The sequence below is a fragment of the Genypterus blacodes genome, unplaced genomic scaffold, assembly GCF_046128005.1.
Source record: "Genypterus blacodes isolate CSIRO-AG114 ecotype Tasmania unplaced genomic scaffold, CSIRO-AGI_Gbla_v1 ptg000029l_1, whole genome shotgun sequence".
Taxonomy (NCBI): Eukaryota; Metazoa; Chordata; class Actinopteri; order Ophidiiformes; family Ophidiidae; genus Genypterus; species Genypterus blacodes.
The window spans coordinates 3,658,641-3,675,745 of NW_027466842.1; the positions used below are offsets into that span (position 1 = coordinate 3,658,641).

A 17,105-nucleotide genomic window follows, 5' to 3' on the forward strand; every position below is an offset into this window, starting at 1 on the left:
CCCTGACATGCCACCTTTCAAAATAGTGACTTCACCATGGATTAGGTGTCACACACCACACAAACAGATTATCACCTGCAAATGTTCTATCAAAACATGCGCACAAGCACAAACACGTGTGCAAGAAAACATCCTGGAAGTCTTTAATGAGCAGGTTGGAAAAGGCGAAGCTATTCGTTGACCTTCTCTGATTATTCAGAGACATTGTGGAGCGTAAACACTGAACGTAGGTATGCACAATTACAATTGTCAGGAAATCACATGAACAATTATCACATGTGTGGGTTCTTGAGTTCAACATGGCCACCAGGTAAACCTGAGGGTATGTGTGGGAGGAGATTAGATCACTTACAGGGTAGCTGAAGTAAATAACAGAGATTCTGGGTTGAGGAGTGGCACGTAATGAGAATAAAACCCTGGTATTTGCTATAGGAAGCTTAACTCAAGTTCACAAATTATATAAGAGACCCCTGGGGCCTCCTTTTTAAGTGTACAGTTTTCTATCATTTAAACTCTCCTGGACGAAAAGGAGAAACAAATAATGGGAAATAATATGTTATATGTGAGTTAAAACAAATTTCAAGTGAGTGAGAACCTGTAACACTCTTTTCTGTTTGGGTTGTTAAGGTGGAATGGACAGATTCCAAACTGTAATGAAGCCTTCGGGGAGTTACCTAAGAGTTACAAAACAGGAAACATGCGCCACCTGCTTGTCTCAGGTGATATAGCCCACAAGGTGTGTGACCCAGGTGTGTGTTCAAATATCACAGGTGAGAGAGTGATGCTTGCGCTGGACACACTGTTCAGCACATCGGTACTTTAAATTTGCTTAACATTTCCCAAGCTTATACTGAAGCTTTTATTATGGTGATGGGTTTATTTTGTGGATCAATACGCACGCGATGCAGAGAAGCTTTTGCAATGATAGTGATAGCCCCGCCCTCTTGGGTTAGTCCTGAGGTGAGTTGCCTATAAATACTCCTCACACACACGCTGTAGGTGTGTTGACGTTCTTGAATTTGCTCCGGCAGGTATGACAGCTAAGATTGGCTCCAGAGGATTCCGGGCTGATATTGGGCATTCGGCGTCTTGACACACAAGGCAGTAAACACCACGGACTCTTTTTTTCTTCTGCGTGACATCACCAGCATCCCTGAGGAGAAAAGGAATCACAATCATGAAGCTGGAGGTGTTGTGTGGGGGCCACTACGGTATGAAACACTTGGAGGTGTCCAGTGATGCGGAGGGGGGTGTGCGCTCTCCTCTCTCTGGTGAGGAGGAGCTGGGATCGGATGGAGACTGCGCGGCGCACAGCCCTCCACCTGTTCCTCCGTGCGCAAACAGCAAGGGGAAGCCGTACACACGCAGACCCAAACCTCCCTTCTCATACATCGCGCTCATCGCCATGGCTATCCGGGACTCCCAAACTGGACGTCTGACTTTGGCGGAAATAAACGACTATCTCATGAAAAAGTTTCCATTCTTCAGGGGCAGTTACACCGGCTGGAGGAACTCGGTGCGGCACAATTTGTCACTGAACGACTGCTTCCTCAAAGTGCTCCGGGACCCATCCAGACCGTGGGGGAAGGACAATTACTGGATGCTGAACCCCCAGAGCGAGTACACGTTTGCCGACGGCGTATTCCGGCGTAGAAGAAAGCGCATTAACAAGAAATACAACAAGGAGGAACAACAACAACAAGCGTCCGAGCACGTGGAGAGGTCGCAAAGCGTCCAGCAGCCCCCGGACGCGCCTAAGACTGAAGCTTGCGTAAAGTTTACAAGTCCATTCGCCATAGACAGCATCCTCAGCAAACCCTTCAGCAGGGCTCGAACCCGTGACGCACCGTCGTTCCTTCCTCTATACTCGTGGCCCTACACTGAATTGATGATGCCGCGTTCAAATACACCTGCGTCATTTGCATACGTCAAATCAGCGTGGAGTACGGAGTCCCGCGAGGCTCACGGGCTTAACGCCTACGCGGCCGGGCTGCTTTCACACACACTTTTGCCATATCAGAGCTGAATCTGGACTCTGAAAGGAGGGGAAAGACCTAACAACCCTTCGTCTATGTTGGAATAAATGTGGATTTCTGTGGTAGAAAGGTGTCAAACATTTTATTGCGTGTAAATTTGCTCATTTTTTATAAATATATTTGCTAGTTTTGTGTCGATTGCTTTAAATGTTCCTGAACTGACCATGACCTTTGTGTTCAAATATGCACTTTGGCTGCTTCCTGTCTCTTTTCCTGTCTTCTTTCAAAATACACTTCAAGACAAAATAAAAACGAATTTTCATGGTAGTTTGTGTTTTCCATCGTCGTAATTTTGCAGTGTATGGAAATATACATACACAACACAGGTGTGTTTGTGTGTGTGTGTGTGTGTGTGTGTGTGTGTGTGTGTGTGTGTGTGTGTGTGTGTGTAAGTGTGTGTATTTACAACATATAGGAGTGTATCCAGCCCACCAAATACCTGCAGAGCTGTGCTGCGCTGGATCTGGGTACAGCAGGTGCAACAAGGGACTCATCATCATCATCATCATCATCATCATCATCATCATCATCTATTAGCATAATAGAATAATAGTAATTAGTATTAGTATGAGTGTTAGTGTTAGTATTAGTATTAGTATTATCACCTTGGTATTTACTTTTAAGTCCCTGAAGCTCGCTGTTTCCGGATAAGGGGACACTGGAATCCAATATTTATGTTTTCTGTCTAGCTCTGGAAATAGCTGTCGCCTCTTTTGCCGCACATGCGCAGAAAAACGCACAATGGAAAGAAATGTCCCCTAAGTACAGGTCAATTCTGAATTAAAGGGTTTTATATGTAGAGAGACTTATATGTCTTATCCTGCAAAAGAGACATAAGAGAGAGATAATATATTGACATTAAAGTACCAAGTACACATGAACCGTTTTGCAAATTCTATTGGAATATTTCATGATCTGGTTTCTTTCTTAAGATTTTATATTTAGAGGTTGTAATCAATTAATTTCCCCGGGGATGTGAGCCAGCCTCCCGTGTGGTAAGCTGACACTTGCGCGCTGTGTGTGGTATGTTGGCACGGTCTGATGGAAAAAGCATGTTTCCTCTCATGTCAGAGTCTTAACCCTGAACAGATCCCAACGAGAAGAACTGAACCCTGCGGGACTCCTCACGCACACACAGACACACCTTTTGCGTGTAGCTCCACTATATAGTCCACTTTGTATAGACGTATAGAGGTCAAGGTGACTTTATCTAACATGTCATATATTGTTCTGACAAATGCGGACCGAGGTGTTGTGGAAAGTGAGTGGTGGGTGGGAGGAGATTTGTCTGACTCCGGCGCGCTGTGTCCGGCTTCTAGTCTGGATCCGGGCCAGATGGGGAGGGAGCAACATCTCCAGTTCCTGGCGATTTCTCCGAGGGATTTTGAGGGGGGATAGAAGCGAGGGGGCAAAAGAGAGATTTAGGGATTGATAGGCGCGTCGAGTTGTGTTTGCCCGCTCACAGGCAAAGTCGGGGACCCTTTATTCCCCTTTCTCTCTCATGGGATCACTACCCGCAATGGACAGAGAGAGAGGAAGGAGCGACTGGTGTTTATTGATGATCGTGGCTGTGAACGCCCCCCCCTGCTCCGCCGCAAAGGGACACTCTCCGGTGATCGCGTTTATAGGGGAGCTTGATTTCAACCGTATTTCGAAACATATATGCAAAGTCTAGTGTAGAGCTCACGGTGGTGGTTGTCAAGGGCTCAGAAACAGGAGCAACCATGACGACGGAGAGCCCACAGCAGCATTTAGAGCCACCTAATCCTCCCGGCGCTCTGCTGTGCGCACAGCCAGTGATGGAGAGCGCACAACAGAGTGCATCATCCAAAGGGAAGAAGGGGAACTCCGGGTTGAGGCGCCCGGAGAAGCCTCCTTACTCCTATATCGCCCTGATAGTGATGGCGATCCAGAGCTCGCCCACCAAGAGACTCACCCTGAGCGAGATCTACCAGTTCTTGCAGGCCCGCTTCCCTTTCTTCAGGGGTTCGTACCAGGGATGGAAGAACTCCGTCAGGCACAATCTGTCTCTGAACGAGTGTTTCATCAAGCTGCCCAAAGGTCTGGGCAGACCCGGCAAGGGCCACTACTGGACCATTGACCCCGGGAGTGAGTTTATGTTCGAGGAGGGCTCCTTTCGTCGCAGACCTCGAGGATTCCGCAGGAAATGTCAAGCTTTGAAGCCCATGTATAGAATGATGAACGGGATCGGGTTTGGCGCGTCTGTGCTGCCGCAGAACTTTGATTTCCAATCACCGAGCGGCTCTTTAACGCGCCACAACGGCTACAACTTAGACTTGATGGGTAACGCGGTGGCGGGCGGCTTTGAGGGTCTCGGCGGGGGCCATCACGTCCCGCACATGTCTTCAGGCTCCGGGTCACCCTACATGGCTGCGTGTCAGGTGGCCTCGAACCCGGACTATTGCCCGGACAACAGCAGCAGCAGCCCCCTGCAGTCCCCCCCTGCAGCCATGGTGGGCTCTTTGGACTGTCAGTCGCATTACGCTAATGCGTCACACTGGACTTCACCCGGTGTGTCTTCCTATATCAAACAGCAGAACCTTGCATCGAACACCAACGCGCCCTCTGCTCTGCACAGCACCGGGATGCCATCTTACTCCCTGGATCAAGGCTACGTGCATCACAACGGAAGAGAATCTGCTGACATTTCAGGTATAGAACATAGATGTACATTCCATAATCAGCATGTATGTACCTCTGGCACCAGCATGGCTCATTCAAAGCAAAGCAAAGTACAGTAGAGGCCTGCATTCACATTAAGATCCAGAGAAAAGCAGATTATCACAAGTAAATTGTAGATATTAAGAAATCTTTACATAAATTGAAATGTTCTATTATTGAATCAGACTTTACCTCCATCAGATCCATCAAAACGCATTGGAAGGAAATGCTTATATACTGAGAGTGTGAGGGAATTCCAAATCTAAAATGTGATTGGTTCGTGTGTGCAGATCCTCGGATGCGTTTTCTTTATTCGATACAAATTTTAGTTTTTGATTGGTAATTTTTAGTTTTTAATATTCAGAATCCCCCCCAAATCCTACAAATGCATATAACATGTAGACTGGATATGCTTTAGAGGCCCGAGTGCAGGATTATAAATCTAATTTAGATCACGTCATTAAAAGCCACACACTAACAATCACGATTCTCAGGCATATGACAGTATATTTATTTAAATGATCATAATACTGGAAATAATTTGCACCAGCCCCGAAAAGAAGATTGTTATTTATATATTTTGTCAGTTAGATTAGACTTTTTAAGCTTCTGCTGTGAGTTAATTACGCATGACTTCCGTTTTCCGTTCTTCACTTAATTCGTCATCATTAAATACACAAAGCAAATAAACGTTAGGTCCAAGACCAAAAATATTCAGCTTTATATATAAAATACCCCAAAATACTCAGTCTTCTTCTTTACTTATACATTTGTATTTCTGTTTGACCTGACCGTGTCTCGTGTCTCCTCACAGTGGGTCTGTCTCGGTATTCAGGCCATCATGCGGCTCCTGTGTGTGACAGGAAGGACTTTGTTTTGAACCTGAACGGAGTCTCTTCCCTGCATCACCCAGGCTCCAGCGGATCTTACTACCATCAGCTTCATCACCACCACCAAAGCGTGTATCAGGACGTAAAGCCGTGTGTGATGTGACACAAAGAGCAGAACTATACACAACCAGGTTCTCCTCAAATCAGCCTTGAAGAGGAGTTTGGTGTTTTATGTGAAGATCCCTCCGGCGTCACCTTGGACCTTTGACTCTATTACATGACTATAGCACCATGTGAGGACGTTTTGATGTTATAACTTTTTTGTTACAGGCCCTTTGGTTCCTGCCTTCACTTTACGGACTATATTCCACACATGTGATCCACACACACACGCGCACACACACGCGTCAAGGTCCTCTTCTCTTTATTCATGCAGCCTTCATTTGGTTTTCCTGACTTTGTTGAAATTGTTACTGGTGTGCTGCATCAAAACATTAAAGAGATTTATTTATAAACGTATGCCTGTCAGTCAATTATGGAGAATACGTGCGCTTGTATTATTATCATTATTATAATTAGTGTTCTCATTATTATATAAAAACGTTACCATGAAAGTCATTCGAATGGGTTTTGCTCAGACTTACAGTAGAATTGTTGGTTTTACCGGTTTGCCATTATTCAAAAATCTGATTTAAATGAACAAGTTCCTCTGAATATTGATTTGAGGTCTTATTGAAACAGATATGATGTCGTATATTCTGTCACACACACAGAAATAGCTTGAAAATCGTTTTGCTCACCAACTTCCTCGCTGTCTGTTGTAACACATTTTCCGTCATAAATGTGCAGTTTTGTCATTTTCCCTCAAAGTTTGTGTTTCTAAAACATCGTTTCAAACGAAGTTTGTAGAAAATAAAAAATGGGTCTGTTTATTATTGCAGTGCATATTATTTAGTAAATATAACATCTAACAATAATCTAAATCATATCAGATTGGATCCACTGGTTTGAAGGGAGAGTTGCTGTTTGCGCGTGACTTTACTGCCCTCTATTGGCCAGTACGCGTAGTGCATGAAGGGATGACAATGGCTTCAGTCTTCACTTAAGTACGCATTTATTTCATTAAAACTTGTTCAGAACAGCCCCGCGATCAAAGTCTGACTTATTAGGAAAACAAATACATGAAATAATTCATAAAGAAGAAGAAGAAAAAAAGACTGAATGAATTTACTGGCTGTTGAAAAGGACGTCTTGTTTCTGACAAATTATTGTTTTGCCGGAAGTACAATTATCATCATCAACCCTGGAGAAGTAGATATAACGTTTACATAATTAATTGGGGAGAATAATAAAGAAAAACAATTAAATGTTAAAATGCTTCATTTTCTATACGCTTATAGTGTATTTATTATTTTATGGCTTAAATGTGTTTCACATTGTCCACACGCACTTATTAATAATCGCATGTACGTATGAATGACGAGTTTAGCTTTAAAACGTGTTTACAACAAATATCCTGCTGTCATTACTTCTAATCATTCGCCCTTTTAAAGTGAACTCGAGTGTAAAAGATCGATTGCACTTTCGCATTTTCAATTTGTTAATTATTCAGAAAAGACAAAACAAGTTTGATCGAATCGATACTTATTTATTGTTATTGTTGCTTATTTGAAATCGTCAATTAGGAGCAAACACTAAAACTGAGAACGAGAGAAAATATGAAGAGTCGTCAGGATGAATAATGGCGCCAAACTGCATGGCCACAATAAACACATGAGTCAATCAATCAATCAACATCTGAACTTAAGTTCCATCTCATACAATAACCTGTGACAAAAGCCACATTTGGATGTTTTCGTGCAACCTTTATACATCTGCTTTATCTGTTATGAATTCCTCATTTTCCTCATGACCTCATTTGAGGCCTGTTTGCCTAAAGATAATTACCGTATGAATCAAGTTACTCGCAAATGACATAAAGCAGACAGAAATTGAAAACGCAATATTCCGTAACCCTGAGTGTGAGAGTGAAGCTGTGATCAGGTTCATCTGCTCTATGGAAAGGTGAGGCCTGTACATTATTCATTATATGAGGGCTGCAGCCGTGTGTCTGCATACATACAGTGGCCATGTAAACAATCTCTAGCAGGCTGCAGGTTTGGCCCCTAAATCAGCTTTGTTCTTGTTCAGGAACTTTATTTCACTCCAAGGGCCAATTGTATTAGTCACATGGTACAAACACACAAAACATAGACAGTAAACAATGACACACATTTAATAGATGGAATTAAAAGGGAGGCTTTTAGTATTTACAGATGCAAGCTGCATTCATGTAGTTTATACTTCAACAACAATAAAATTAGAATCAACATTCAGTGTGTTTACGAGTTAATTATTATCTTAATTGACATTTCAAGTGTGTCTTTTGCATGTCCATCTGTAAATACATTAAAATGCTATTTGTCAAGATGCCAATCAGTTGTAGAAAAAAATTATAAAACTTATTCTATGTGCACATAACTCATAACTCAGACATGTATTGACATATAATGCACAATGTACAGAACAAATGCTGATCTCTGGAGTTGTGCAAGCGGATGTAGGGGTGAGGGGAAAGGTTGTGGTTTGTTTCTGGCCCTCTAGTGGACGGATTTGGTGGTAGACGATACAGCAGCAGGAGGAGAAGACAGAAGGGAGGATCCAGGGCCTTCAGCTCCTCCTGTAGGAGATCTTCAACAGGCACCTCAGTGGACCTTAGCTCTGCAGTCTGAAACGTGACCTCAGCAGAAGAAGCCACTCCCAGCATGGATTGATTAGGAAGAGCACATCAGCAACTCCCTCAGGTCTTCATAGTCGCACTTAAAATGATCTAATCAGCTGAAACACAACTGTTGAATAAAAGCAACAAATGAATAAAAATTGTTAATACATTTCAGCTCATTGTACCAGAGCATCAAGCACAAAGACAAAGTCAGTTATGTTCAGTTTCTGTCTTTAACACGTCAAACTCTCAGTGTCAAGTTCATCAATATAGAAATCTCATATCAAACAGCCTGAGGCCACGAAGATAAAAGTTGTTATAGCACCACCATCAGGCCAACTGAGGTTTTGCCTAGGATGTGACTGCAGATGCGCACAAGATATGGTTGCATTAGACTGCTGAACATTTTGAAGGATAAGCCACGCCCACTCCAGTTTAGCAGCAAATTGAGGCAAAGTTATGTTTCAAATATCAGGAAGAACTTTTTCCCAGCTTTGACCGGAAATTCTACATGTGACATCTGTGATGACTGAGCCTAAATTGTTTTGAGGATATGTGGAAAAAAACTTATTTGAGAAAGATTCCAAAAGCTAAAAAAATCTAGATGGTTGAAAATGGGCGTGGCCTATATGAATAGATGAGGAAAAGCTATTTTGATTCTATGATTTAGGGTTCAAAAGTTATAATTTCATAAAAGTTGAACTTATTTTGTATCCTTTTGAAGTACAGAGTTATAAATGTCAAAGTGGTTATTACAGTTTGTGACCTTAACCTCTATAAACCTGCCAAATTTGGTATATCTAAATCGTATTATAACTGTCCAGACAGACTTGGATATGTTTCGTCTTGAAACACATGTGGTCATTATTTATACACTGCATACTCTGAAGTGGAACACCAACAATGTTCTGCCACCATTTCAGTGGTTAGTCTCTCTCTACATATAAAATGTTGTTGCTGTTTAATGACTACAGAAGAGCTCTGTCAGCAAATTGGTGAAATACCGATAAATTCCACTAGATGGCAATGTTGTATTTTAAATATGCTGCCACATACAAACAGAAGGAGACAGATAGACAGACGGACGGACGGACAGACAGACAGACAGACAGACAGACAGACAGACAGACAGATAGATAGATAGATAGATAGATAGATAGATAGATAGATAGATAGATAGATAGATAGTTTTTAATAGTTTTTTCACTTGAATTAATAGTTACAAATTAAGAAATAGTCTAGTTTTCTTCATAAACTATAAGATTTTAAAGATAAAGCTGTGTGGCAGTTCCAACAAAACACTGACGCTTCGCGCTGCACACAAAACTGCATGTTACCATTTGTGGTCGCCAGAGGGAGCCATGTTCACAGTTATACACAACCTGTGAAATCTCTCTCCTTCCTCTCTCTCTCTCTCTCTCTCTCTCTCTCTCTCTCTCTCTCTCTCTCTCTCTCTCTCTCTCTCCATCTCATTGTTGTAGATTGGGAGATTATGAAAAAAAATGTAATTATTAATATAAGTAATTGAGACAAGTTGCTTGGTTCTGATTCCATAATTAGCATACCAGACCTTATTGTAAAAACGTTTCACAAACAACACACAATAATATAAGAATGGTGACTGGGATTGTTTGTCTTGATTATCACTGGCTTTTGTTTCATTTGGATATATAAATAAGTTTTTCAAAAATCATTAAAATAGACTGATTGGTTTATTGGTGCAAATACAGGAAATTAAAAAGAAAGCTGTTTAACTGATCACTGTATGATAACAATAATCTGGCCCCAATAGTGTTCCTATTGTATTTAGAATGGGGGGGGAAAAGGTCATCAAAAATCCTGAACCCTCACTTTTGTTTTGCTTATTATTTTCTCACCCAGGCTCAGTTTTGACTCCAAGCTTCATGCCTGGACACCTTTAATAAAGCGGAGCGTTAAGGGGGCCTGGGTGGGCAAAGCCCGTGGAATTAAGTAAAAGGCCCGCCGCGGACTGTGTAAACAGCCTTAGGGGCTGTGGAAAAAGTTCATGCCCGGGTCCATGTAAGGAGAAACCGGCGGAGCGTCAGGCCACTGCACGGACGTTTAATTAAGACGACCTGCGGAGGATTACAGCGATATTGGCTCTGTAACTTTGCCTCACAATGGCCGTTAAACTCCGGTGAAGACTCGCCTGTGTGACAGCCCGAGCAGGGGCTACGATGAGGCCTTCAGATGCTCTTTCTAAAAAGACGATTTTAAAGTGCTGAGAGTTGAACTTTTACTTTTCAACTCAATTGTCTCATCTCATCAAAAATCTTACTATAAAACTAGATTTTTTTTTTCAGATGACAAAAAACACTCATCATATATTCGCAATTGGTGCTGAAAAAGTGACATTTTAAAATTAAATAAAGGTTACAGTTCGACCCCTGCGACCTTAACACACACACAGACACACTCTCTCTCTCTCTCTCTCTCTCTCTCTCACACACACACACACACACGCGCGCGCGCACACACACACACACACACGCGCGCGCACACACACACTCACACTCACACACACACACACACACACACACATATCAGAGCGTTTTAATGATAATCGACATATGCTGCGCGGTGATTTTGGTCCCATTTGGTTTTTTCTCTTGGATAAACTCTCACACCTCTCGAGCCCAAAGCGTCTTTAATTCCCGTTGTTATGAGATGTTAGCTCTTCGCCGCCAACTGCCACTGAGGTGAACCGCTGCCCTGCTTTGATCTCACAATGATGTCATAATACGAATTCACTTTCTTTTGGTATTTAAAAAGTGTGGATCAAACCACCGTATTTTGCTTCAGTAAAGACATATAGATGAATCCAAAAACAGAGGATTCCCACTGGGATTCGATCAAAAATAATATAAATTCTTATTATTCCTCATTGCAACAGATTTATAATACGACTATATAATGTTTAGTTGTTAGTTTGAATCCCTCCTTGCTCAAATTCTGCTCATTCCCCTTCTATTTTATTTATTATTTAATACAGTATATGTGCCTGTGTGTGTGTGATTGCTCGATGTGAGAAGTTCTGAAGCGTCTGAAGTCCGTGGCAGGAGTACTATGGGAGGGACCGACACCTCCTCTCTCTCTCTCTCTCTCTCTCCCCCCCCCCCCCCCCCACTCTCCCTCCCCCCTCCTCCTTTGCAGCCCGTGAGCGTGGCCGGGGGTTCGCTTGCCGCCTCCCCATTGGCCGAGTCGTGCGCTTTTCGGGGAGGAGCTCAGCTGGTAGCAGAAAAAAAAGGAGGAAAGAATTTAACTGCGCAAAAAGTCCTGCGCGGTGACGGATGTCCAAACTTCAGAACTTTTTCGGTGCGTTTTCATAGAGACGCGGGGATGGGAATGGCTTAAACGCAGTCGAGATCCTGCACCTTGAGCTCTTGTTTGGTCACCTTTTTTCCTCCACTTTTCCCCGCTTTTGAGTATAAGACTTGACTCGAGCCACCGCAGCATTTAAAGAAGGACGCAGAAGTGGAGCTCCAAACTCCCCCCCGCCGCCCCTCCAGCACCTCGACTGCATATTTTGGAGCTTTAATTCTCGCCCCGATCTCAGTGCAGACATGCAGGCTCGCTACTCCGTCTCCAGTCCCAACTCCCTGGGCGTCGTGCCGTACATCAGCAGCGACCCTGGCTACTACAGGGCCGCGGCCGGTGGAGGATACACCGGGATGCCCGCACCTATGAACATGTACTCCCATGCGGCCCACGATCAGTACCCGGCGAGCATGGCCCGGGCTTATGGACCGTACACCCCGCAGCCGCAGCCGAAGGATATGGTGAAACCCCCGTATAGTTACATCGCGCTCATCACCATGGCTATCCAGAACTCGCCTGACAAGAAGGTGACCCTGAATGGGATTTACCAGTTTATCATGGAGAGGTTTCCATTCTACCGAGACAACAAGCAGGGCTGGCAGAACAGCATCAGGCACAATCTGTCTCTGAATGAGTGTTTTGTCAAGGTGCCCCGCGATGATAAGAAACCCGGTAAGGGCAGCTACTGGACCCTGGACCCGGACTCGTACAACATGTTTGAAAACGGGAGCTTCTTGAGGAGGAGAAGGCGGTTCAAAAAGAAGGACGCGATGAAGGAGAAGGAAGATCGGCTGCAGAAGGATGTGCCGCCGAGGCAGCAAGGCCGGGATCAGGAGCAGTCGGTGCAGGGCTCCCAGCCGGTGAGGATCCAGGATATTAAGACCGAGAACGGGACGGTGACGCCCCCGCAGGCTGACTCGCCCTCGCTGAGCACGGTGCCCAAAATCGAGAGCCCGGACAGCAGCAGCAGCATGTCCAGCGGGAGCCCGCACAGCATCCCGTCCACCCGGTCCATGTCCGGCATGGACAGCTCCGAGCAGCAGCAGCAGCAGCAGCAGCACCAGCAGCAGCAGCACCACCACGGCCAGGCCTCGACGCAGGGCTTCAGCGTGGACAATATCATGACCTCGCTCAGGGGGTCTCCGCAAGGGACCACCGAGCTCGCCCCCAGCCTTGTCGCCGCCTCCACCAGGACAGGTATAACACCGTCTTTGTCCCTTAACTATTCCCCGAGTCAGACGTCGGTCTATAGTTCCCCCTGTAACCAAAACTCCATCTCCACTACCTCCAACGCGACCTATCATTGTAACATGCAAGCCATGAGTTTATACGCCGGGGACAGATCGAGCCACCTGGCGCCGAGCACCACCGTGGACGAAACGTTGCCCGATTACTCCGTCACCACCACCTCGTCCTCCCTGGGCCACGGTAATCTAAACTCGGGTCAGGAGGCCCACCATCCCCACCAAGGGAGGCTGACCTCATGGTACCTCAACCAGGCCGGAGACCTGGGCCACCTGGGGGCGGCGTACCCGGCGGCAGCAGCTCAGCAGCAGAACTTCCACTCGGTCCGAGAGATGTTCGAATCCCAGAGAATTGGCTTGAATAACTCGCCGGTGAATGGGAATAACAGCTGTCAGATGTCGTTCCCACCCAGCCAGTCCATCTACCGCACTTCGGGAGCTTTTGTATATGACTGCAGCAAGTTCTGACCAAAGCAGGCGAGATATTTCCACGGTGTTTGAGACCCTCCAGTTCCCCCACCCTGCCACCCCACCCACCTCCGTGTCCCCTCCATCCTTACCTGTCCACACCATGGACTGATATGAGACAGAATACTAGAAAAGACACACAGACTTGATCTTGGTTTATAAAGAACAGTGTTACTACAAATAACACGTAAGTCTCTCTTTGCTTTTGGCTTTTATGTGATATGTTATTAAGATTGTTTCTTTTTGTCATTTTTTCATGGACGTGTAAATTGCATATAGTAATTTATTTCTAAACTGTAGCCGGATATTATGGACCAAACACCAAAAAAAAAGTGTTTCTAAATTGAATTGCCTTAATTGTCCGTAAAATGTTCCATTATAAAAGTTTTTAAAAAAGGAACGTGTATATCGCCGTACTATTTCAAAAAAAATCATTTGTTGAAAAGTATTTTGAAGGATTTTTTTGTTTTTGTTTGTTAAATAAATGGTCATTTTATGTGAGTTCAACGTTAACGCCTCGTTTCTTGCAGACTTGGTGAGACTCCACACGCTTGTCTGGCGCGTCGTATAGTACAGTGTGAGAAGTGTGTGTGAGAAGTAAACACACACACACCGGTTTTTTTTTCCTGAGGTTCTATGTGACGCTGCGTGTGACTCAGTTGCAGCTCGATGAGAGATCTGGGTCGTATCCATTAGTGTCGTGCGTAAAAATGAACTCAAAATATTTGGAAAAGGAATTAAGAGTGTTTAGAGTTGAATCTATTACACATTCAATATTATACTGTGTTCTATTTGTTGGCGACTAATCTAAATTGTGTTTTATTGTGCAGCTTTTGCTCGTTTTGAGGGCGACAAATGAGGCCCAGGATGGGATTCGAACCCAAACACTTTCTGTGTGTGCGCTCTCGTCCCCAAACTGTTCGCCCCATGATGTGATGGATTGTCTTTCATCACAGGCCGTTTAACTCTCTCATCAAAACGTTTAATGGTTGTATTAGAATCGCTATAAAAGAGCTGATTGGGGATGTTGTTGACTCGAGGCCTGCAGGAGCCTCTGCAAGCCTGCCTGCTCACTGCACCACTTTGTTTTGGATTGCGTCGTGTGTTTACTGGCGCATACCATTGCTGACTTAATATCATACCACACATGCCAAAGATAGGCGCCTTGTCACTTCACTTTTGACGTTTCAATCCACAACACTTCTGACTTCACACCACATGTCGTGAATGGACACAAGTACTGGATATGTGTGTGACCGTGTGTGTGACCGTCAGCAGATAGTGTATAGGAGGAGTGTCACCTCGTGTAATATTGACACGAAGAGGTGAACATTAGGTGATATCGCGATAAGATGATCAGATGTCAGATTGGAGTTCACATTGGTTGTTGTTTGCTCACCTGGCAGGTGCTTTAAACATATTTCAATATTTATTTGTGTTTTCCCTCAAAGACAACAAATGAAACAGAATCATTGTGATGACAGCTTATATAATAATATGACTAACCAATTATTATTATTAGTAGTAGTAAGTTATAGAAGTAGAAGAAGAAGTAGTTTTAAATGTATTTATATTCTATCGTTCTGCTGTTTATTCCTCTATCTGTCATCGCACAATATGTTATTTTTATTTAATCGTATTAATTTCATTCATTGTCTTAGAAGTCAAAGGACTGCGAATATTGATTTAGCGCAGGCACATTTATTCAAAACTATGGTGACAGATTTGCTTGGGTACATGCGTGCGTAAAGTGTGCGTAAAGAGCGTAAAAAGTGCGCAGGACTGCGGTTTGGAGCAGGATCACTATCAAATAATAATAATAATAATAATAATAATAATAATAATAATTATAATATAGCATAACACTTGTTCTGGATTAAATTAAGAATTTAAGAATAATTTGGCAATAACATAATAACTGAAAATCTGATAATACGAATGAATCTATCATAATATTATAGTACATAACTTCAATCATTTATTCCAGCGAAAATAATAATAATAAAATATTATATCAGCACCTTAATGCATCACCATCTTAAATATCCATATATTTTATATAATCGTTAAGTGTGTGTTGATATAGTAAATATAAACGCGTCCCCCTCTAAAATGACTCTTAAAATCCATTTCAGCAACATGAGGCCTGCAAAACAACACATCAGAACTGCGTGTGTGTGTGTGTGTGTGTGTGTGTGTGTGTGTGTGTGTGTGTGTGTGTGCGTGTGTGTGTGTGGACATGCCGTGAATGTGTAAACTCCAACCACCACAACAAGATGTGCAAAAGAAGAAAAAAGAAAAGAAACAACATAACAATGTTTAGTGAAATACTGCCTTTGTCTCTCTGGCCTCTCAGGTTTCAGTAACTATAATCAGGCTCATAAAAGTCATTAGATACTTTCCCAAGTATAGACCTAATAAACAAACGTCGTGTTAGTCCAAAGATTGATGGCGCCCTCGCAGAATAGAGCAGGTCAGGAAGGAATAAAATTCAATCAGAGCGCTGGAATCGTTTTTCATGAGACGGAAAAGGCAGAGAGGGAGACGGAGGTCAATGAGGAGGATGTCGGCCGCCAGAGCACCATCAACAATGTAACAGGACATAGCACACACACATACAGAGAGAGAGAGAGGGAGAGAGAGAGAGGGCTCACATGTGTGACTTTATAATCGTTGCAAATAAGACAAATAAGAGACAAAACAGCTGCAGAATAAAACACTAAATAGTTATAATAAGTGTTGAAGATTATGGAGGTTGGTGTTTTTTTGCGTGTAGAAAAGGAGCTGACTGTATTTACTTGACATTAGTATTTTCCTGAGTTGGGCCCGGGGACCTTCAGTGGTCCCAAGGGGGTCCTGAGGGGGTCCCAGAGCAATAAGTACTCGTTTAATTTTACTTTAATTTCCCCTTATAGAGGAATCGCTTAATGATCTAGAATAGGTCTTTTGTTTTTGAGAATTATGACCCTATATACTTCTGGTTACGCAAGTGATTTCCCCGCCACATAATAATTGCCCCCAAATAATATGACGATTCATTGACAGGGAAACATGCAGTATTTCGGGTTCGAGCCTGCATGTGTTCGGTTCTTTAAATGTGACTTTTCCCCCCCTAAAACGTTCCGCCACATTCCTGCAGCAGACGCGCAGCTTCCCTCGCTGCTTTGGGTCAAATCCCAAAGACAAACGCGTCTAACGTATCAAACCTGCAGCCATCATATGCATCTGTTTGATTTCCAAAATAGACACACAGCGGTGAAGCTCTCCTCCTCTTCTTCCTCTTCCCTCTCCTCTCTGTTTTTTATTGCGCAACACGTCACTGCCTGATCTGTTCTATTCTACGATCTTACTCAAGTTTCCAGACTTACTAGGAGTGACAAACTTGAATTGGCAGGTCAGGTGAAATTACCAATAAATAGGAAATAAATCAATACAGCTTTTATTTTGAAGGTGGACTTGCGCATATACGTTATTTGAGCAATGCAGCATTTTCTACATTTTATTGTAAAGACAAAACGTTGATAATAGAGCTGAAACGTCATCGTGCAACATGAGTGTTATGTTTACCTCGACAAGCGTGAGAATCATATTAGTTTCAGCAAAGTGGAACATTGATGTCGACAGTGACATTTTAGAGGCAAATGCACTATTTATGCTTAATATTCTGATATGATTTATAAATTGATGCTTTGAACGTCATTTGTTGAACATTTGTTGTAATATAAACTTCATGGTGTCGCCGCTT

At 43.4% G+C, this 17,105-nt stretch overlaps 3 protein-coding genes across 3 annotated transcripts; all 3 read left to right on the top strand.

Moving 5' to 3' along the window:
* Positions 1-982: 982 nt before the first annotated feature.
* Positions 983-2,303, top strand: foxq1a (forkhead box Q1a). The gene has a single exon (XM_076144460.1). It carries the CDS (start codon positions 1,178-1,180, stop codon positions 2,024-2,026), a length of 849 nt encoding a protein of 282 aa, XP_076000575.1. The 5' UTR covers positions 983-1,177; the 3' UTR covers positions 2,027-2,303.
* A 1,065-nt stretch (positions 2,304-3,368) lies between these two features.
* foxf2a (forkhead box F2a) lies at positions 3,369-6,478 on the top strand. The gene is made up of 2 exons (XM_076145148.1): positions 3,369-4,709; positions 5,533-6,478. The coding sequence occupies exons 1-2, from the start codon at positions 3,761-3,763 to the stop codon at positions 5,709-5,711; spliced, it is 1,128 nt and encodes a 375-aa protein (XP_076001263.1). The 5' UTR covers positions 3,369-3,760; the 3' UTR covers positions 5,712-6,478.
* Positions 6,479-11,612: 5,134 nt separating this feature from the next.
* foxc1a (forkhead box C1a) lies at positions 11,613-13,845 on the top strand. The gene has a single exon (XM_076144906.1). It carries the CDS (start codon positions 11,894-11,896, stop codon positions 13,358-13,360), a length of 1,467 nt encoding a protein of 488 aa, XP_076001021.1. The 5' UTR covers positions 11,613-11,893; the 3' UTR covers positions 13,361-13,845.
* Positions 13,846-17,105: the final 3,260 nt, after the last annotated feature.